This window comes from Moschus berezovskii, chromosome 5, assembly GCF_049115385.1.
Source record: "Moschus berezovskii isolate FMDL1 chromosome 5, NW_MosBer_1.0, whole genome shotgun sequence".
Classification (NCBI taxonomy): domain Eukaryota; kingdom Metazoa; phylum Chordata; class Mammalia; order Artiodactyla; family Moschidae; genus Moschus; species Moschus berezovskii.
The window spans coordinates 12,423,547-12,443,282 of NC_142464.1; the positions used below are offsets into that span (position 1 = coordinate 12,423,547).

The following is a 19,736-nucleotide window of genomic DNA, read 5'->3' on the forward strand; positions in this document are numbered from 1 at the left end:
TTATCAGATTTAGGGTGATTTTGGTCAATTAACCTTGTATTTATTAATTCCAAAAATCACTTTTATTCTTTTATTTGTTTTTTCTGAATTAAATGAAGAAAGAAATGTTCCTCTGCCACTGAAATCCAATATTTGAGTTTGGTATTTAGTGCAATTAGCTTTTCCCTTTTCGTTCAGTATGTTTTGTTTTTCCCTCTTAATTTGTGGGTCACTTTCTTCTGTAAATGAAAACATTCCTGTCCATTTCATCACCCATCTCCTACCTCCTACCATTTATTCAGTGAAAGATTGTTGTTTCAAAAGCAGAATTTTCTTTTCTTTGGCACCATTTGAGACTGTATCCTGTTTGTTTAAATTTTTATTGCCTTCGAACACAAAGTAAACTTTTTAACAGAAATGTTAAGCATTCAAAGTGTGAGACTGTAAGATTTTTAAGATCACTGAAAATAGTTTCAAGTTTTGTTCAGTTAGAAAAGCAAAAAATTCCACTGAAAGATTTGGAATATTCTACTAAAAAATAAGTGTGCGTCTCTGTAATTCCCATAATATAATTTCTTTGAACACAGATCTGACTTAAAATGATTTTTTACAGTTTGTCATCTATGTAGTGACTAACAAGATTGTTTGGAGCAACATATAAACTTATATCAACCTTCACATTAGAAATCAATATTAAAATGGCTTTTTAAAATGTTGGAGATGATCTTATAACAGTGATAGTTTGTGATTCATAGCCTTCATTTTTATACTAAAAATGTACCATATTAGTAATAGTGCAAAAATGAGTCTTTGCCTAGGCAGAGATATTATATATTGCTTGTAGTTTTTTTTTTTTTTTTTCCTACTAGGGGATTCAGTTCTCCATACCGTGATATAACAGCCTTTGTATTGCATGTTGAAGTGTCATCCAGGGTAATTGAATTACCTGTTAAAGCTCCTGTAATCAGGCAATTCTGCCTTTCCTTCAGGCTTGAAAAATTTAGGGTATAAAGCCTCTAAAAGCTCCGGATCATTGCTAATGGCCTGTTCCCAGGGCGACTGGTAATACTTAGGGACGGCTGTTGTGTTGAATCTTTCAGGAGGAATTTCCTTCAGTGGTCCAGAATATCCTTTGGAAAAATATTGCAAGAATAAGTAAACACAGAGTACCTTAGAGTTACTAAATCCACCTAGCATTTTGCCATGTTTAATTTTTCATGCAGGGGTAGATTATGAAGAATGCATTCTTTTTATGATCTCTCAGAAAAGAGTAGTCTGACAGCGTTAGACATTTTTAAATCCCTTTAAATTTATGGAATTTTCAAAAGAAACCACTTAGTGTTTCATTTTACCAAATTATACAGTTAATTTCTTCCTTAACTATCATAGTATATATTTGTTCAGTGAAACTATTAATTGTGAACCTTACATTAATTTATACTAGGCTTTATATACCACAGTTACTGCATTAATTTAGAAACTAGGTTCTGGGGAAATATCAATAAAGACATATCTCCCTCCCCTGGGAGCTGATTCTTTATAGGTAATGTTCAGGTGTTGACTGTCTAAAATTGCTGCGTGCTTACATGCAGCTAAGTTGCTTCAAGTCGTGTCTGACTCTTTGGACCTCAGCCCTCTAGACTCCTCTGTCCATGGAATTCTTTAGGTAAGAATACTAGAGTGAGTTGTCATGCCTTCCTCCAGGGCATCTCGTGACCCAGGGATCAAACCCAAATCTCTTATGTCTCTGCATTGGCAGGCAGTTTTTTTTTTTTTTTTACCACTAATGCCACCTGGGAAGCCCAATTTTTTTTTTTTTTTTTTGTCCTTGCATATGGGATCTTAGTCCCCGACCAGGGTTCGAACCAGCGCCTGCTGCTTTGGAAGTGTGGAGTCTTACCCACGAGACTGTCAGGGAAGACTCAGGAATACTGGAGTGGGTAGCCATTCCCTTCTCCAGGGGAATCTTCCCAACCCAGGGATCGAACCCAGATCTCCCACATTGCAGATGGATTCTTTACCTTCTGAGCCATCAGGGAAGCCTGAAATTGCTGAGTGGCCTGTAAAATGTTCAGGCTTCAAAATGGTGAAGTAGCTTGTCACCACTCTCTTCGTCAGGCCCTTCTTATTCCCTGATGTGCCTATCCTTTGTTTACTTTGTTCCTGAGGATTTCTAACCTAACTTTTCTGCTACCAGTCTTACCTCCTCTATTTATTCTTCTCACAGGAGCTAGAAATTTTCTGTAAGTATCATTTAACAATCACACAATTCCTGGCATAAATGTGAAACCATTGTCACATACATTAAGTGACATTCTTCAGGCTTCAAAGGCAGAACTGTTTACTTTCCAGCTATACTACCTTACTACCTGGTTATCTCCTTGAAATAGTTCTCTCTTCTGCCATAGGAAAACCTCTACTATGCAGTCACTCCTACTTTTAGGTTTCTGTGATGCTCTTCTCTAAAATGTTTTCTGTTTTATTATGTTAAACCATGCCTGACCTTTCTATACACTAAAAATTAGTTCCTCTTTTTCAAAAACTCTTGATAATTCCACCAATAGGGAGCTATTTGTTTGTAGTAATTTAATTTTCTTCTGATTGTCTCCAGTATCAAATGGCAGTCTCTTCAGCAGGCTGCTTTACTCTGCTTCAGTTCAGTCAGTTCAGTTCAGTCACTCAGTCGTGTCAGACTCTTTGCAACTCAATGAATCACAGCACGCCAGACCTCCCTGTCCATCACCAATTCCCGGAGTTCACTCAAACTCATGTCCATAGAGTCGGGATGCCATCCAGCCATCTCATTCTCTTTCGTCCCCGTCTCCTCCTGCCCCCAATCTCTCCCAGAATCAGTCTTTTCCAGTGAGTCAACTCTTCCCGTGAGGTGGCCAAAGTATTGGAGTTTCAGCTTTAGCATCAGTCCTTCCAATGAACACTCAGGACTGATCTCCTTTAGAATGGACTGGTGGGATCTCCTTGCAGTCCAAGGGACTCTCAAGAGTCTTCTCCAACACTACAGCTCAAAAGCATCAATTCTTTGGCGATCAGCTTTCCTCACAGTCCAACTTTACTATGACCACTGTTAAAACAATAGCCTTGACTAGACGGAACTTTGTTGGCAAAGTAATGTCTCTGCTTTTTAGTATGCTGTCTAGGTTGGTCATAACTTTCCTTCCAAGGAGTAAGCGTCTTTTAATTTCATGGCTGCAGTCAGCATCTGCAGTGATTTTGGAGCCCCAAAAAATAAAGTCTGACACTGTTTCCACTGTTTCCCCAGTTTCCCCATCTATTTCCCATGAGGTGATGGGACCAGATGCCATTATTTTACTTTTCTGAATGTTGAGCTTCAAGCCAACTTATTCACTCTCATCTTTCACTTTAATCAAGAGGCTTTTTAGTTCCTCTTCACTTTCTGCCATAAGGGTGGTGTCATCTGCATATCTGAGGTTATTGATATATCTCCCTGCAGTCTTGATTCCAGCTTGTGCTTCTTCCAGCCCAGCGTTCCTCATGATGTACTCTGCATATAACTTAAATAAGCAGGGTGAAAATATACAGCCTTGATGTACTCCCTTTTCCTGTTTGGAACCACTCTGTTGTTCCATGTCCAGTTCTAACTGTTGCTTCCTGACCTGCATACAGGTTTCTCAAGAGGCAGGTCAGGTGGTCTGGTATTCCCATCTCTTTCAGAATTTTCCAGTTTATTGTGATCCACACAGTCAAAGGCTTTGGCATAGTAAAGAAAGCAGAAATAGATGTTTTTCTGGAACTCTCTTGCTTTCTCCATGATCCAGCTAATGTTGGCAATTTGATCTCTGGTTCCTCTGCCTTTTCTAAAACCAGCTTGAACATCTGGAAGTTCACGGTTCACATATTGCTGAAGGCTGGCTTGGAGAATTTTGAGCATGACTTTACTCGCGTTTGAGATGAGTGCAATTGTGTGGTAGTTTGAGCATTCTTTGGCATTGCCTTTCTTTGGGATTGGAATGAAGACTGACCTTTTCCAGTCCTGTGGCCACTGCTGAGTTTTCCAACTTTGCTGGCATATTGAGTGCAGCACTTTCACAGCATCATCTTTCAGGATTTGAAATAGCTCAACTGGAATTCCATCACCTCCACTAGCTTTGTTCGTAGTGATGCTTTCTAAGGCCCACTTGACTTCACATTCCAAGATGTCCGGCTCTAGGTGAGTGATCACACCATCGTGATTATCTTGGTTGTAAAGATCTTTTTTGTACACTTCTTCTGTGTATTCTTGCCACCTCTTCTTAATATCTTCTGGTTCTGTTAGGTCCATACCATTTCTGTCCTTTATCGAGCCCATCTTTGCATGAAATGTTCCCTTGGTATCTCTAATTTTCTTGAAGAGATCTCTAGTCTTTCCTGTTCTGTTATTTTCCTCCATTTCTTTGCACTGATCTCTGAGGAAGGCTTTCTTATCTCTCCTTGCTTTTCTTTGGAACTCTGCACTCAGATGCTTATATCTTTCCTTTTCTCCTTTGCCTTTCACTTCTCTTCTTTTCACAGCTATTTGTAAGGCCTCCCCAGACAGCCATTTTGCTTTTTTGCATTTCTTTTCCATGGGGATGGTCTTGATCCCTGTCTCCTGTACAATGTCACGAACCTCTGTCCATAGTTCATCAGGCACTCTATCAGATCTAGTCCCTTAAATCTATTTCTCACTTCCACTGTATAATCATAAGGGATTTGATTTAGGTAATACCTGAATGGTCTAGTGACTTTCCCTACTTTCTTCAATTTAAGTCTGAATTTGGTAATAAGGCGTTCATGATCTCAGCCACAGTCAGCTCCCGGTCTTGTTTTTGCTAACTGTATAGAGCTTCTCCATCTTTGGCTACAAAGAATATAATCAATCTGATTTCAGTGTTGACCATCTGGTGATGTCCATGTGTAGAGTCTTCTCTTGTGTTGTTGGAAGAGGGTGTTTGCTATGACCAGTGTGTTCTCTTGGCAAAACTCTATTAGCCTTTGCCCTGCTTCATCCCATACTCCAGGTCCAAATTTGCCTGTTACTCCAGATGTTTCTTGACTTCCTACTTTTGCATTCCAGTCCCCTATCATGAAAAGGACATCTTTTTTGGGTGTTAGTTCTAAAAGGTCTTGTAGGTCTTCACAGAACCGTTCAACTTCAGCTTCTTCAGCGTTACTGGTTGAAGTTTAATTTATATTTTTGGCTTTAATTGTGACCTATGTATTGATATGCAGATGACACGACCCTTATGGCAGAAAGGAACTCAAAATTGATGAAAGTGAAAGAGGAGAGTGAAAAGGTTGGCTTGAAGCTGAACATTCAGAAAACAAAGATCATGGCATCAGGTCCCATCACTTCTTGGGAAATAGATGGAAAAACAGTGGAAACAGTGTCAGACTTTATTTTTTTGGGCTCCAAAATCACTGCAGATGCTGTTTGCAGCCATGAAATTAAAAGACGCTTACTTCTTGGAAGGAAAGTTATGACCAACCTTGATAATATATTAAAAAACAGAGACATTACTTTGCCAACCAAGGTCCGTCTAGTCAAGGCTATGGTTTTTCCCGTGGTCATGTATGGATGTGAGAGTTGGACTGTGAAGAAAGCTGATCGCCAAAGAATTGATGCTTCTGAACTGTGGTGTTGGAGAAGACTCTTGAGAGTCCCTTGTACCGCAAAGAGATCCAACCAGTCCATTCTAAGGGAGATCGATCCTGGGTGTTCATTGGAAGGACTGATGCTAAAGCTGAAGCTGCAATACTTGGGCCACCTCATGCGACGAGTTGACTCACTGGAAAAGGCTCTGATGCTGGGAGGGGTTGGGGGCGGGAGGAGAAGGGGACGACCGAGAATGAGATGGCTGGATGGCATCACCGACTCTGTGGACATGAGTTTGAGTGAACTCCGGGAGTTGGTGATGGACAGGGAGGCCTGGCGTGCTGTGATTCATGGGGTCGCGGAGAGTCGGACACGACTGAGCGACTGAACTGAATTGAACTGAACTGATATATTGATGATTCCAAGATTTTTTATCTTGATACCCTTCTATTCAGCCACTATTACATTCATCAAAATTACTATACCCCCGACATCCTTTATAATCTGTCTAGACCTACATGCAGATGTTTTCCAATACATTCTGCTTCTTTCTGTACATCGATCATCTTAGCATATATTATCACTATTCTTAGATATCTAAAACAGAAGCACTGTCCTAAACAATCTTTTATTCCCATAACAAATCACTAAGTATTACCAGTTATACTTAAGGATTTATTAAATAAGCTTCTCAACTTTGCAGTTTCTGAATCACCATGGGCACCTACTTAAAATGTTGATAATGGATTCTTCCCTTCAGAGACAGGAGGTCTCAGATATGGCTTACACATTTAATGCAAGTGATTTGCAAACAGAACACTGGGAAGTAACTGTTCTAGCGAATTGTCTCTTCTCATTTCCATACCTGGTTCGGGCCCTGTGCATTTCTTGCTTGGGCTTTCATAGTAGCCTTTGCTAAATTTGGATAATCTATAGTTTGTACTCTGGATATGTTGTACTTTTCAACTCATCAACCAAGAAGGAAGGACCCATTACTCTTGCTTCATTGCAAGCCATCTAATAACCTTGAAATGCTCCCTTTTCTTAGTCTATATTACAGACATGCCCTAAAATTTAATAATTAAATATTTAAACTTTAAGTGCTATATGAATTTATACTCCCAAAATTTCTCTCTCTCTCTCTATATATATATATATATAGTTGAATATATGTATGTGTTTGTGTGTAAATATACATAGATTATTCCCGATAGTAAATATAATATACGTATGATACTGAAGTTTGTATGACAGAGAGAAAATGAGACTACAAATATAGCATGGACATTTGTTCTGTGTCCCTGTCTATGAATTCCTTGAGGGTAGAACTTTTTTATTCTTTCTGAAATTTCATAGTTTATAATCAGTTTAGTTGCTCAGTCATGCCTGACTCTTTGCGACCCCATGGACTGTAGCATGCCAAACTTCCCTGTCCAACACTAGCTCCTGGAGCTTGCTCAGATTCATGTCCATCAAGTTGGTGATGCCATCCAACCATCTCATCCTCTGTCACCCCCTTCTCCTCCTGCCTTCAATCGTTCCCAGCATCTAGGTCTTTTCCAGTGAGTCAGTTCTTTGCATCAGGTGGCCAAAGTATTGGAGATTCAGCTTCAGCATCAGTGCTTCCAGTGAATATTCAGGACTGATTTCCTTGAGGATTGACTGATTTGATCTCCTTGCAGTCCAGGGGACTCTCAAGAGTCTTCAACAAAACAGTTCAAAAGCATCAATTATTCAGCGCCCAGCCTTCTTTATGGTCCAACTCTCACATTCATACGTGACTACTGAAAAAGCCATAGCTTTGACTAAATGGACCTTTGTCAGCAAAGTAATGTCTCTGCTTTTCAATATGCTGTCTAGGTTGGTCATAACTTCTCTTTCAAAGAGAAAGCGTCTTTTCATGGCTGCCGTCACCATCTGCAGTGATTTTGAAGCCCAAGAAAATACAGTCTGTCACTGTTTCCACTGTTTGCCCATCTGTTTGCCATCAAGTGATGGGACCAGATGCCATGATCTTAGTTTTCTGAATGTTGAGCTTCAAGCCAAACTTTTCACTCTCCTCTTTCACCATCACCAGGAGGCTCTTTGGTTCCTCTTCACTTTCTGCCATAAGGGTGGTGTCATCTGTGTATCTGAGGTTATTGCTATTTCTCCCATCGATCTTGATTCTAGCTTATGCTTCATCCAGTCAGGCATTTCGCATGATGTCCTGTGCATATAAATTAAATAGGCAGAGAGACAGTATACAGCTTTGATGTACTCCGTTCTCAATTTTGAACCAGTCCATTGTTCCATGACTGGTTCTAACTGTTGCTTCTTGACCAGCATACAGATTTCTCAGGAGGCAGGTAAGGTGGTCTGTATTCCCATCTCTTGAAGAATCATCCACAGTTTGTTGTGATCCACACAGTCAAACGCTTTAAAGTAGTCAATGGAGCAGAAGTAGATGTTTTTTTGGAATTCTCTTGTTTTTTCTATGATCCAGCAAATGTTGGGAATTTGATCTCCAGTTCCTCTGCCTTTTCTAAATCCAGCTTGACCATCTGTAAGTTCTTGGTTCATGTACTGTTGAAGCCTAGCTTGAAGAATTTTGAGCATTTCTTTGCTAGCATGTGAAATGAGTGCAATTGTGCAAGAGTTTGAACATTCTTTGGAATTACCTTTTTGGGGGAATGGAGCAAAAACTGACCTTTTCCAACCCTGTAGCCACTGCTGAGTTTTCCAAATTTGCTGGCATATTGAGTGCAGCACCTAACAGCTTCATCTTTTAGAATTTGAAATAGGTCAGCTGGAATTCCATCACCTCTAGTAGCTTTGTTCGTAATGATACTTCCTAATGTCCACTTGACTTCACACTCTAGGATGCCTGGCTCTAGGTAAGTGATCACACCATCAATTCATAATAATCGATGGTTATTGATTCATAATAAAAATTTTAACTTAGTAATGGAAGTACCAGATTGAATCAACATAAACTTTTCTATATGTCTTCTCTTCCTATCAAAAAACCTTACCATTCCACACATTAGATAGCAGGAAGTTGCAGTATATTGGTTGAAGCTAAAAGAAAATATATGTAGTCTATTATGTGTTAAGTATATAAAGATGAGTAAGGAAAGGATAAATTTTGACTCAGTATTTTATTGCATATTAGGGACTATACTCACATTCTCACATTTAATTTTCACAACAACCATGTGCAGTGAGATTTATTTTCTTTAGTTTACAGATCGAAGAAACAGACTCAAAGAGATTTATTTTCATTCTCCGTACAGTAGTAAAGTGGGCATGGATGAAAGGATCCAGCAGCTTTATTGCTGCTGTCCCCAGTGGTGATGGAACTTACTTTTGCCTTACCTGATCAGGATAAAGATTTATTATGTCTTTAAATAAAAAGTAAGAATAACTTGATTTTGCTCATATAAGAGCAATGAAAAAGTGATGGTATGTTGACTGTGTTTGGCACCCAGGACACCTCCGTGAAGGTACATGTTCTGCATGGCATCCGTCAGCTTTTACCCTTCATCCTTCTTCACTTTTGCTTCTGAGCTTGGCTGTACAAACTTTCACTTTCATTTGATTATATAAATTCAATTACTTTTACCATTTGAGAGACTACTAGTAACTAAATACTAAAGGAGAGAGAACATTGAGGGAACACGTGTTTTTATTATGGAGTATTGGAAAAAAGGGTAAACTTCTGCCACTATAGTGTGTTTTTATTAAAAGAGGGCTTGAATTTAGATTCATTTAGGGATGATTCCGAAGAAGGCAATGGCAACCCACTCCAGTGTTCTTGCCTGGAGAATCCCAGGGACGGGGGCGCCTGGTGGGCTGCCGTCTATGGGGTCGCACAGAGTCGGACACAACTGAAGTGACTTAGCAGCAGCAACAGCACCAAGGATAGTTCATTTACTGGACTATTTTCTTAAAATCCCAGCATATCGTCTTTAGTAACAGCTGTAATATGTTGAACCATTAATTTGGAGTTTTTTTCCTATTCTGGGTTGTTCATGTATACAGTCATATTAAAAGAAAATCTGTTCAACCAAAAAAAAAAGATAGCAGGTTTTGAACCCAGACCCATCAGATTCTAAAGTTTGTTTTTGCCACATGAGCTTAATGTTGTATGTATAGAACCTGTTGCCTGTTCTTCTGTCATAAAAAATGCTATTTGAAAGCTATTTGAGAATTTTATTACAATGCTTTACTTCAGAATTCTATGTATTCTAATTGTGTATTTGGTTTTCTTCAATATTACTTTATTATGTCTATCAATAGCTTTTCTCATTGTTTTCTGTAAGAATGTCCTAATAAATCTAAGCCCATCAGTGACTGACATTCAACTTACTTTTAAATAAGATTTAATATTATACAATTATTTTACTTATATATTTTCAAAAACACTATTGCTATTTGAGAAGTTTCCTCAGAAGTACTCTTGATAAATTTACCATTTAATTTACAAAAATATGACATAGGCATTGCTAATTTCAGTATAAAAGTAGTTGAAAATTTTATAGATCTACTGTATACATAACTCTTGAGGAAAAACTTAAAGGTATTTGCTTTAAGTTATTTGGGAAAGATACTGTCTAGTAGAGCAGATAATTTTTCTGATTTAATATTTCAAAATCTAACAGTACTTCAAATAGCATGTACTGGTTTGAATAAACGTTTACTTATTTTTTGGACTTCCCTCATAGCTCAGTTGGTAAAGAATCCACCTGCAATGCAGGAGACACCAGTTTGATCCCTGGATTGGGAAGATCCCCTAGAGAAGGAAAAGGCTGCCCACTCCAGGATTCTGGCCTGGAGAATTCCATGGACTTGTACGTATATTCCATGGGGTCGCAAAGAGTCGAACACAACTGAGCAACTTTCACTTTACTTATTTTTTAAGATAATAAATATACAGTATTAGAGAATTGCATTTAAAGCCCTGTAAGAGAGCAGAAAATAACAAAAGCAATCTCAAGGTTACTCACATGAGACATCTGTGAATTTGGTATCAGAGCTGGATTTAATTCTTGATCAGTTAGTGTTGGCTTCTAGCTATTCACAATCTCAAGTTCTTAATTTGTAAAATGAGGATTATAATAATTGTCATAATTATTATTAAATTAAAGAAGATAAATACATATAATACTATTTCATGAATTACACAGTTCTATACAAATAGAATTTCAATATAATTACAAACAAACTTAATTTTTAGTATAATAAGCAATTGCCAACAAAAGCTATGGGCCATCTGAAAGAACATATAACTCCTGTAAATGTGTTACTAAACTCCTCTAGGTCTAATCTTTACATTTGTCCTGAACTTATCTACAAAGTAGGTATATAATGTGAAAAGCTGTATCATTCAGACACCATTTACTAAAGAATCCAAGTGACTTGAGTCATATATTTATCTGCATAGCAGTTTTATTATTCTGTTTGTAAGGAGATTAGTTACCTGGTGCAATGTTTTCTGGATTTGGGGGACTTCGTGGATCCGGGGTGTTAGGAGGAGTAAATGGTGCTTGCTGTGAACCACTTTCCAAGTTGCTTCCATCCAGTTTCTCATTCTGCATGGCAATATTGTGCTGTATTTGATCAAAAGTAAACTTAACTGAAAACTCAAAAATATACACTAATAGGACATATCATATGTGCAAGACTCCATTTGTATACTTGGAATTTAAATATAATGCAAATTCATTGTTACATACTGTCTCAACAATTTATATGGTACCGAGTTGAGCAATTGAATGAAGAATTTTGCTGATATCAATCTAAACCCTGTTTTATGATGACAATCTATTTAATAATAATTAATTAAGCCTTACTGTGTGCCAGGCACTGTGTCCAGGGCTTTATATCAATTATCTAATTTACTATTCACAACATATCCATAAGATAAATCTATTTAGTTTTTAAGTCTTTACTGATTTAATATCATATAGCATACTTGTCAAATACACAACTTAGTCATTATTACATTATTAGTTTGCTTATACTTTGGATTTAATTATATTCTTTAATATGACTTCTTTCAAAGTTAAATCTGAAATTTGGACATCAGTCATGTATAACATCGGAGAAGGCAATGGCAAGCCACTCCAGTACTATTGCCTAGAAAATCCCATGGATGGAGGAGCCTGGTTGGCTGTAGTCCATGAAGTCGCTAAGGGTCAGACACGACTGAGCGACTTCACTTTCACTTTTCACTTTCACGCATTGGAGAAGGAAATGGCAACCCACTCCAGTGTTCTTGCCTGGAGAATCCCAGGGACGGGGGGAGTCTGGTGGGTTTCCGACTATGGGGTCGCACAGAGTCGGACACGACTGGAGTGACTTAGCAGTAGCAGCATGTATAACATAAAATATTTTCACATTAAGCTGCATAAACTTATAGAAGGAAGAATTTGGAGTTTCTAGAAAATAGAATATTTAAAAGAGCGTTTGTCTAAAGTTTTAGGTGAATATGCTTTACTGTTATAATGTAGGATTTATTTTATGGCAATATAGCACTTTAAAACAGTCAATTGGTTTTTAACAGAGAAGAACAGACATTGTAATAGGTTATATCCTCAGATGTATAGCTAGGATTTACCTCTATAATAAAATATTGTTTTAATTATACATGAGAGATACATATTTTTTAAAAGAAGCCAATCTATTTAAGTGCATAAGGTCAAATCATCTTTTAACTTTATAAAGAAAAATTTACTGAAGGCCATAGCAAATAAATATCAACTTTGAGTTTTTCCTGTGTGAAATAAGCCAAACATATTTTAAAATATTTTTTAATTTCTGTATTTATTTATAAAATGATAAGGTAAAGTACACTTTTGCAATTTAATAATTATTTAGCTTTATAGAAATGTGATTATTTCATACTAAAATCCAAATGCTTACAATAGCAAAAGATCATAAATTAAGGCCTCACCTGACAAAATTATGAAAAAAATAAAGTTTATCCCATTTTCAGCTTTCACCCACCCACAGCCACTCTCCAGGTGCCTTTTACATTCACCTTATTCTAGGCAGCACCCTAGTAAAGTTGCTGTGGAAATGAGCAGGGCAATGTTAGTAGTTGTAAGCTGACTTGTGGAGACATGAAAGAAAGCATGAGAGTTACATTAACTAGGTAAGTATGGGTCTTGATTACTGGCTGTAAGAGTTTGCATTTTATTCAATAGGCAAAAAGAAACAGTTTCTAAAGATGAATAGTGCTGTACTCAAGTACATCAGTTTTTAGTGTTTTGAATTTAGCTATTATCTTAAGTGTTCAATTTAATTGACTTGATTAATAACTTTTTTCACTTCTGAACCTTCACCACTTCTTAGGAAAAAAAACAAGGCTTGCTAAGTTTAATTATAAATAAAAGCCAGTTGAAATAAATATAGAAAGTTTCATTGTATCATGCATTAAAATTACTTTTTCTAAGTTACTGTCCGTGAAATGAGTTTCACCTAAACTTATAAATCATTCTACCTACATTAATTTAAAAATTGTAATACTAACTTCCTTTATAGACAGGAAAATCAACTCTTTCTAGCTAGTCATTAATTATCAGGAGACACTCAGTACCTCTATTTGTCATTGTTAAGTATACAAACAAAGCCTTATAATAGTTGGGTAGTGACTTATTTTAGTTATGATAGCCTTAAATGATTTTTATAATGTTATTTTTTGAACAAAATATATATATATTGAACCTCAATGTAGTTAGTTGCATCTTATTTCAGAATTACTTTTTACAGTATAATTCCCCTTTTTCCAATATTATAGAAGATTTCTAAAGATTTTTTAAAATCTTTATTGAATTTGTTACAATATTGCTTCTGTTGTTTACGTTCTAGTTTTTTGGCCATGAAGCATGTGGGATCTTCGCTCGCAGACCAGAGATCGAACCCATGCCCCTTGCATTGGAAGGTGAAGTCTTAACCCCTGGGCCACCAGGAAAGTGCCTCCAAGGAATTTTAAAAGTGCTTAGTTACTGCAAACATATGTAGTTTTAACTGTAAACTGTGGATTTTTTTTTTTCTTAGTGCCTTGACCAGGGATTGAACCCTAGTCTCCTGCATTGGAAGGCAGATTCTTTTTTTTCAACTGCTCTTCATTGCTTTTGCATGGGCTTTCCCCAGTGGTGGCAAGTGGTGGGGCAGGTCTGGGGAGGGGGGAGGCTACTGTTTGTCGCCCTATGTGGGCTTCTCATTGCAGTGGCTTCTCTTGTTGCAGAGCACACGCTCTAGGCATGTGGGCTTCAGTAGTTCAGCACACAGGCTTAGTAGTTGCCGCTCACAAGCTTAGTTGCTTCACAGGATGTGGAATCTTCCAGACCAAGGATTGAACCCATGTCTCCTGCCTTGGCAGGCAGATTCTTATCCACTGTGCCACCAGGGACGTCCATGGATTGTTTTGAATAATATCCTTTTGTAGCAACTTATAGAAATGAATTTTAATTATGATGAATCATTTTTTATTTTCTTTTGTATGCTTATTTTCTTCATCCCTTTTTGTATGTGTATGTGTAAGAAGTTGATAAGTTCACGAACTAGGACTTTGAAATTGGCAAGTGTAGCAAGCAATGTATCTTCATTTTATTTTAAAAATGCATATTTTCTGTTGTTATTTGTATCATAAGAAGGTTTGTGTGGCTTGAATTTACTAGTTTCTCAGCAGGAGAATAAGCCAAAAGCTGTGTTTATTTTTTTTTTAATTATGCTTAATGTTTAAATAGATGGCATTGATTACCAAAGAGTTGGTTTATATTTTCATCTAATGATGTCCTGAAATTATAAGAAATGCATAAATGTAAGTTAAATAATTATTTTGACAATATCTAAAGCTCAAGGGAAGCAGTAAAAGATTATATCAGAAAATGTAGTCAATAACATTAATTTGATATAAATCATATAAAGATGATTCAAGAACTAGATTCTAAGTAAATCATTGTTTTCTATTTATCAATGTTATTTTGACCCTCCATCACTAGACAAGGGCTGTATTAATTTATCTTTGAAATCCAAGCATAGTTTCTAGAACATAGTAGGCAATCAATAAATTTTTTTGCCAAAAGTATAAATAAATGAATGGAAATAGACCCAAACCTAATATCATCTTCTAAATTTGTCATATTATCAATGCTTGCTCAAAGTTGCAGTCTAAAGCCTTGATAAAAGCAAATGTGTCATCATATAATGTAGCTCAATGATTTATTATGCAGGTCATTTATAAACTTAAGATCAGTGAACACAGATATTTAAAGCCAGAAGGCACCTTACAAAACCATTTGTGTCAACCCCTTATTTTATAAATGAGAAAACAGAACCAGAAAGGCAAAGAAAGTTTTAAACTGACTCCAAATTACACAGTTTGTGGAATTGCCATGACTGAACGCTGGTCTTACAGTTCCCAGGCCAGAGTTTCTTTTAATTATACCATGACAAGTGTTGGGCTTCCCTGGTGGCTCAGAGGTTAAAAAGCATCTACCTGGAATGTGGGAGGCCCAGGTTCGATCCCTGGGTTGGGAAGATCCCCTGGAGAAGGAAATGGCAACCCACTCCAGTACTCTTGCCTGGAGAATCCCATGGAGGGAGGAGTCTGGTAGGCTACAGTCCATGGGGTCACAAAGAGTTGGACACGACTGAGCGACTTCACATGACAAGTGTCAGTGTCAAGAATTCTGAGAGCTGGATTTCAGTCTCCTTTATTATGCTGTTGCTTAAGCCAAATCTATATGTATACTTCCTTAAATACTACTTTCCTCATTTCTAAAGAAGAGAGCAAATTTCATCAGACTTCAGAGTATATTATGTAACTCAGTGACATGTGACTTCATTCCATTTATTATTATTGTTTATTATTTTATGCTACTTATTAGCATTTAATTGTTTCAGTATATTCAGTATATGTTCAAATATTTCAGTACAGCTGTTTGGGACTATTTAGTTCTCAATCTTCTAGGAATGCTGGAAAAGTATTAAGACATATTCTTACATATTTTACCTATGACCAGAATGTTTGACCACAGGTATATAAGATTATTGTCAATAATTTGAAATACTAGTGATGAGAGAATGAATATGTTGTATTCTAATGGACATTTTAAATCTTATACCTTCTTTCAGAATTGTAATTAAAGCATTATACTTAGAGATATAAATGTTAGTTATGAAAACTGGATTTATTCAGATGTCTAGACTTGTAGATGACTTTCAAAGAGTTTCCATTAAGACACTATATTTCATATTTTATGTTCATACTGTATTAGCTGCAGACATTTTCTGATAAGAGGATACTGAGAGTATTTATAGGATACCATAGCATTACATTTATCCATGACTTCAAGTGAAAATCTTCCTTCATTAAGTGTAAATACTATGGTTGAGTAAAATGTGATGTCTAACTGAATTCATAATTTTAACTAGTTTCAATTCATGGATGTTGAAGGATGCTCATTAATGTGAAAAAAAACTAAGATGTTCTCTAACCATTTATTGTTAAGCAGAATCATAACAAGGGAAATAGAAATTTCAAGAATGAGTAAAATTTGAGTGGTTGTGGGTGCAAATGTTAGTTCTGGAGCATGTTTTATTAATTATGATAAAAGATCAGTGAAACTGGTCTGTTTGCTGTAAAGAATTTAGCTGTCCATTCAAAACAGCTTACTAGTGATGGCATTTGGAAAAGTTACAGGTTTAAAATTCATGAGTAAACTTGTAAACTTCTCATAGCTATAGAAAGAGACCCTTATTTAAAAAAAAAACAAAACCTATACCGTTGTAGTCTCCACCATCTCCTACAGTGCACTATTCCTTTTTCTTCGTAATGGTATTTTATTTTTAAAATATTTTCCTGAAGCTAATCGTTTTTCAATTATGAACTTCTTCCTCTAAAATCTCTCTGAATGACAATTTGAAAGAACATGGTATTCATGCAATATGTAAAATATAATTTATTTAGTTTGTTTGTTTTAACTTTTGGTCGATGGGAACTTTTGTCCAAAGTTTTATCCACATTGATTTTGTTGTCAGTAAGTACCAGACTTCTCTATACAACGTGGAATGAACACTTTGAAAAGAGATCAGCTGTATCTAGTTCCCAGGCATGTTTCAATGCCAGGATGTTTTCAGCCAATAAAATGCTTCTACTTGCTTTATGGAGCACTGTGTGCTTTGGAATTGTTTCCATCCCAAACATTTAACCAGTGAGATAAGATATGGAAACTTTTAGTTCCACCAGTCTCCACTCCCTCTCCCTCCTCTTAGCAGAACAGACCAGTTCTTCAGTGCCAGATCTACAAACATGCAGTGTCTCTGCTGAACCAAAAAGATACTCATATCAGGCATAATATTCATTTATCCACCTAAATTATTCATTATAATGAAAAAAAGTATAACAGAATCAATGAAAAGAAAATTTGTAAAATACTTGTTTGGGAATTTAATAATACATATAAATTTAGAAATGCTGCCCATTTATTTAGATAACCATATTATCAAGTTATACCTACATTTATTTGTGCTTTAGATTCATACTGGAAATTTTCAAATGTATATTTGTCAGATCTTCTTTGTCGCATCTTAAAGAGTCTGGCACCACGGTTACTGAGATGGGATAATTCTTCCAACATGATGTCTCTGGGGATGCTGACTTTTTTGCCAAGGTGCATGACATCTACATCTGTAAAAAAATATTCATGTGCGTGAAAAACCCTAAGATAAGCATTTTTAAATGCTCTGCTAAATTTCATAATTTACTATCTGCTATATGCTAGAATGGGCTTCCGTAGTGGATCAATAGTAAAGAATCTGCCGGCCAATGCAGGCAGAGAAGGCAATGGCAACCCACTCCAGTACTCTTGCCTAGAAAATCCCATGGAGAGGAGCCTGGTAGGCTGCAGTCCAGGGGGTCCCTACGAGTTGGACACAACTGAGCGAATTCACTTTGACTTTTCACTTTCATGCATTGGAGAAGGAAATGGCAACCCACTCCAGTGTTCTTGTCTGGAGAATCCCAGGGACAGCGGAGCCTGGTGGGCGGCTGTCTATGGGGTCGCACAGAGTTGGACACGACTGAAGCAACTTAGCAGCAGTAACAATAGCCAATGCAGGAGACGCTGGTTCCATCCCTGTGTAGGAAAGATCCCCTGGAGAAGGAAATGGCAACCCACTCCAGTATTTCTGCCTGGGAAATCCCATGGACAGAGGAGCCTGACAGGCTACAGTCCATGGGGTCACAAAAGAGCCGACACAACTTGGTAACTAAACAACAACAATACACTAGTATACTAACTAAAATATAGGCTCTTTACTCAGACTGCCTTGGGTTAAATCCTGGGTTTACTACTTTCTAACTGTATGATCATAGGTATGTTGCTTATTTTTTTGTAAACCTCAATTTTCTTATCTCTAAAGTGGGACTAATAATAATAATACCTACTGAATAGGTTTTATGTAAGGATTAAATAAAATGTTTCTTATCAAACATTTAGTATCATACCTGGCACATAAAAGAGTGAGTGAAGTTTAATGACACTATTAATTCATTCTTTCCTTATTCAGTGACTTATCAAACAGTACCACTCATAGTTCTGTTCATAAGCTCTGTTTGACTCCCAGCATTTTTATGTATCAGTTTGAACTGTCTCCATTACAAGAATGCTTATGCTTTGACTCATGCCACCCATTTCTCTGTCAGAATACTATTAATTCTGTATCTTGCATCAAGGAACCTAACATAAAGTAGGTAGGTGAGAAGTATTGAATAATCCTTCTCAATCCAGTTTATGTGCCATTTCTGTCAATTCCTTCTCTAAAATTTCTATTCATAATTATTTATGCCTTTTCTGTATTCCCATAGCACTGAATCAATATTACTTGATTCCATTTTACTTATTCTGTGATTTGGATTTTCTTTATGTTTTTGTCTTTGTGTCCTCCATGCCTTAAATAGAGGAGATGTTCAGTAAACAACTATTATTTTCTGTTTCTAGTACTGAAGGACTTTTCTGAAATCCCAAAGAAATAAAACTCCTCCACTTGCTCCTTCAATCAGAAATGCTTTTTTTGCTAACACAGAGTTCTTTTGCCACTGTGGACTGCTGTTAAATGCAGAGAAGAAAAATTGGACCATTTGTAAAATAAATATTCTGGAAGATTGGGACAACATTTTCTGATGTTACAAATTAACCCTAATAATTAGGCTTTTTGAGGTCTTTATGGATAAAATAATAAAATTGCTTATAAATTTTCTCCCCATTTTGCTTTGAAGAAATCACTTTGCTTATATATTTTGATGTTACCTGAAGAGACACTCCACTAATTATAAAAATTGTAATATCAATACTTCTGTTTCTGTAAAGATAGAATAGATCTACTTTTCCCTGTACATTTACTAAGTAAAACTAAAAATCCTGGACATTAGTATAAAATAAACATAAGAAGACTATAAGTTGGAGGGAAGAAGGCAGACCAGCTAGGGACCTCAGGACCAAGGACCAGCACGGTACTAATTCTTTGGGTTTCTTTTGGCCCCACATATCCCAGACTTGGAGTTGAAAATGCCTTTAACTGAGAAACATGCAACAGGTGCAGCGAAAAACCTGCAGTGAGATTGTTCTCACTAGCCAAGACCAGGAAAAGAACAACCTATAAAGACAAGAAACTTTTAGAAAATAGCTACTCTACTTTAGCCAGATGCCACAGAAAAAAAACTAGCCTCACCCATACCAACAAATTTCAAGTGTAGAGCCCAGGATTTTACCCTTGCAAAGCTATATATAACGAGGTGCTCCAGTGCACCCTTATATAAGGGTGGTATCTGAGAGGCCAAGGAGGAAGCTGGGACTTTCATCCCTGTTAGCCAGTAACAACCCTCAACCCCTGCAGAGTTAGTAGAGACTAGGTGGGGATTCTGAACTCCCACCACCTCCTAGTAGTAACTAAGTGACCCTCCTCGAGTTTCAGTGTGGGCCAACTGAAACTTTGACTTCTTATTTCTACCTGGCAGTGATGAATGAGGTGGCACTCTCCTTCCCCTGCTGAAGCAATGTCAGACAAGTGTAGATAAAATTGAAGACTTAAATAAGAGCAAGATTCTTAGAATATTATATGAAAATGTGCAGGCTTAAATAAAAAACTCATTTGTCATACCAAGAAACAAGAAGAT

The 19,736-nt window shown here is 36.9% G+C and overlaps 1 protein-coding gene and 1 long non-coding RNA gene across 5 annotated transcripts in view; one reads left to right on the forward strand and one right to left on the reverse strand.

Moving 5' to 3' along the window:
- Positions 1-19,736, forward strand: part of LOC129561527 (uncharacterized) — a 78,033-nt gene that overhangs the window by 33,576 nt on the left and 24,721 nt on the right. The window contains exon 5 of one of the 2 annotated variants that reach the window (XR_008687026.2): positions 13,424-13,964. The exons of the other annotated variant lie outside the window; for it this stretch is intronic. This is a non-coding gene — a long non-coding RNA (uncharacterized LOC129561527). Of the gene's footprint in view, positions 1-13,423; positions 13,965-19,736 lie in introns of those variants that run through there. 2 annotated transcript variants of the gene reach the window in all.
- Positions 1-19,736, reverse strand: part of MYOZ2 (myozenin 2) — a 41,644-nt gene that overhangs the window by 7,156 nt on the left and 14,752 nt on the right. For all 3 annotated transcript variants that reach the window (XM_055434152.2, XM_088836148.1, XM_055434153.2), the window contains 3 exons: positions 17,080-17,249; positions 11,031-11,160; positions 926-1,109 (listed from right to left, as the gene is read on the reverse strand). In XM_055434152.2, the coding sequence (XP_055290127.1) occupies positions 926-1,109; positions 11,031-11,160; positions 17,080-17,238 (473 nt within the window). In that variant the 5' untranslated portion in view covers positions 17,239-17,249. The remainder of the gene's footprint in view (positions 1-925; positions 1,110-11,030; positions 11,161-17,079; positions 17,250-19,736) is intronic.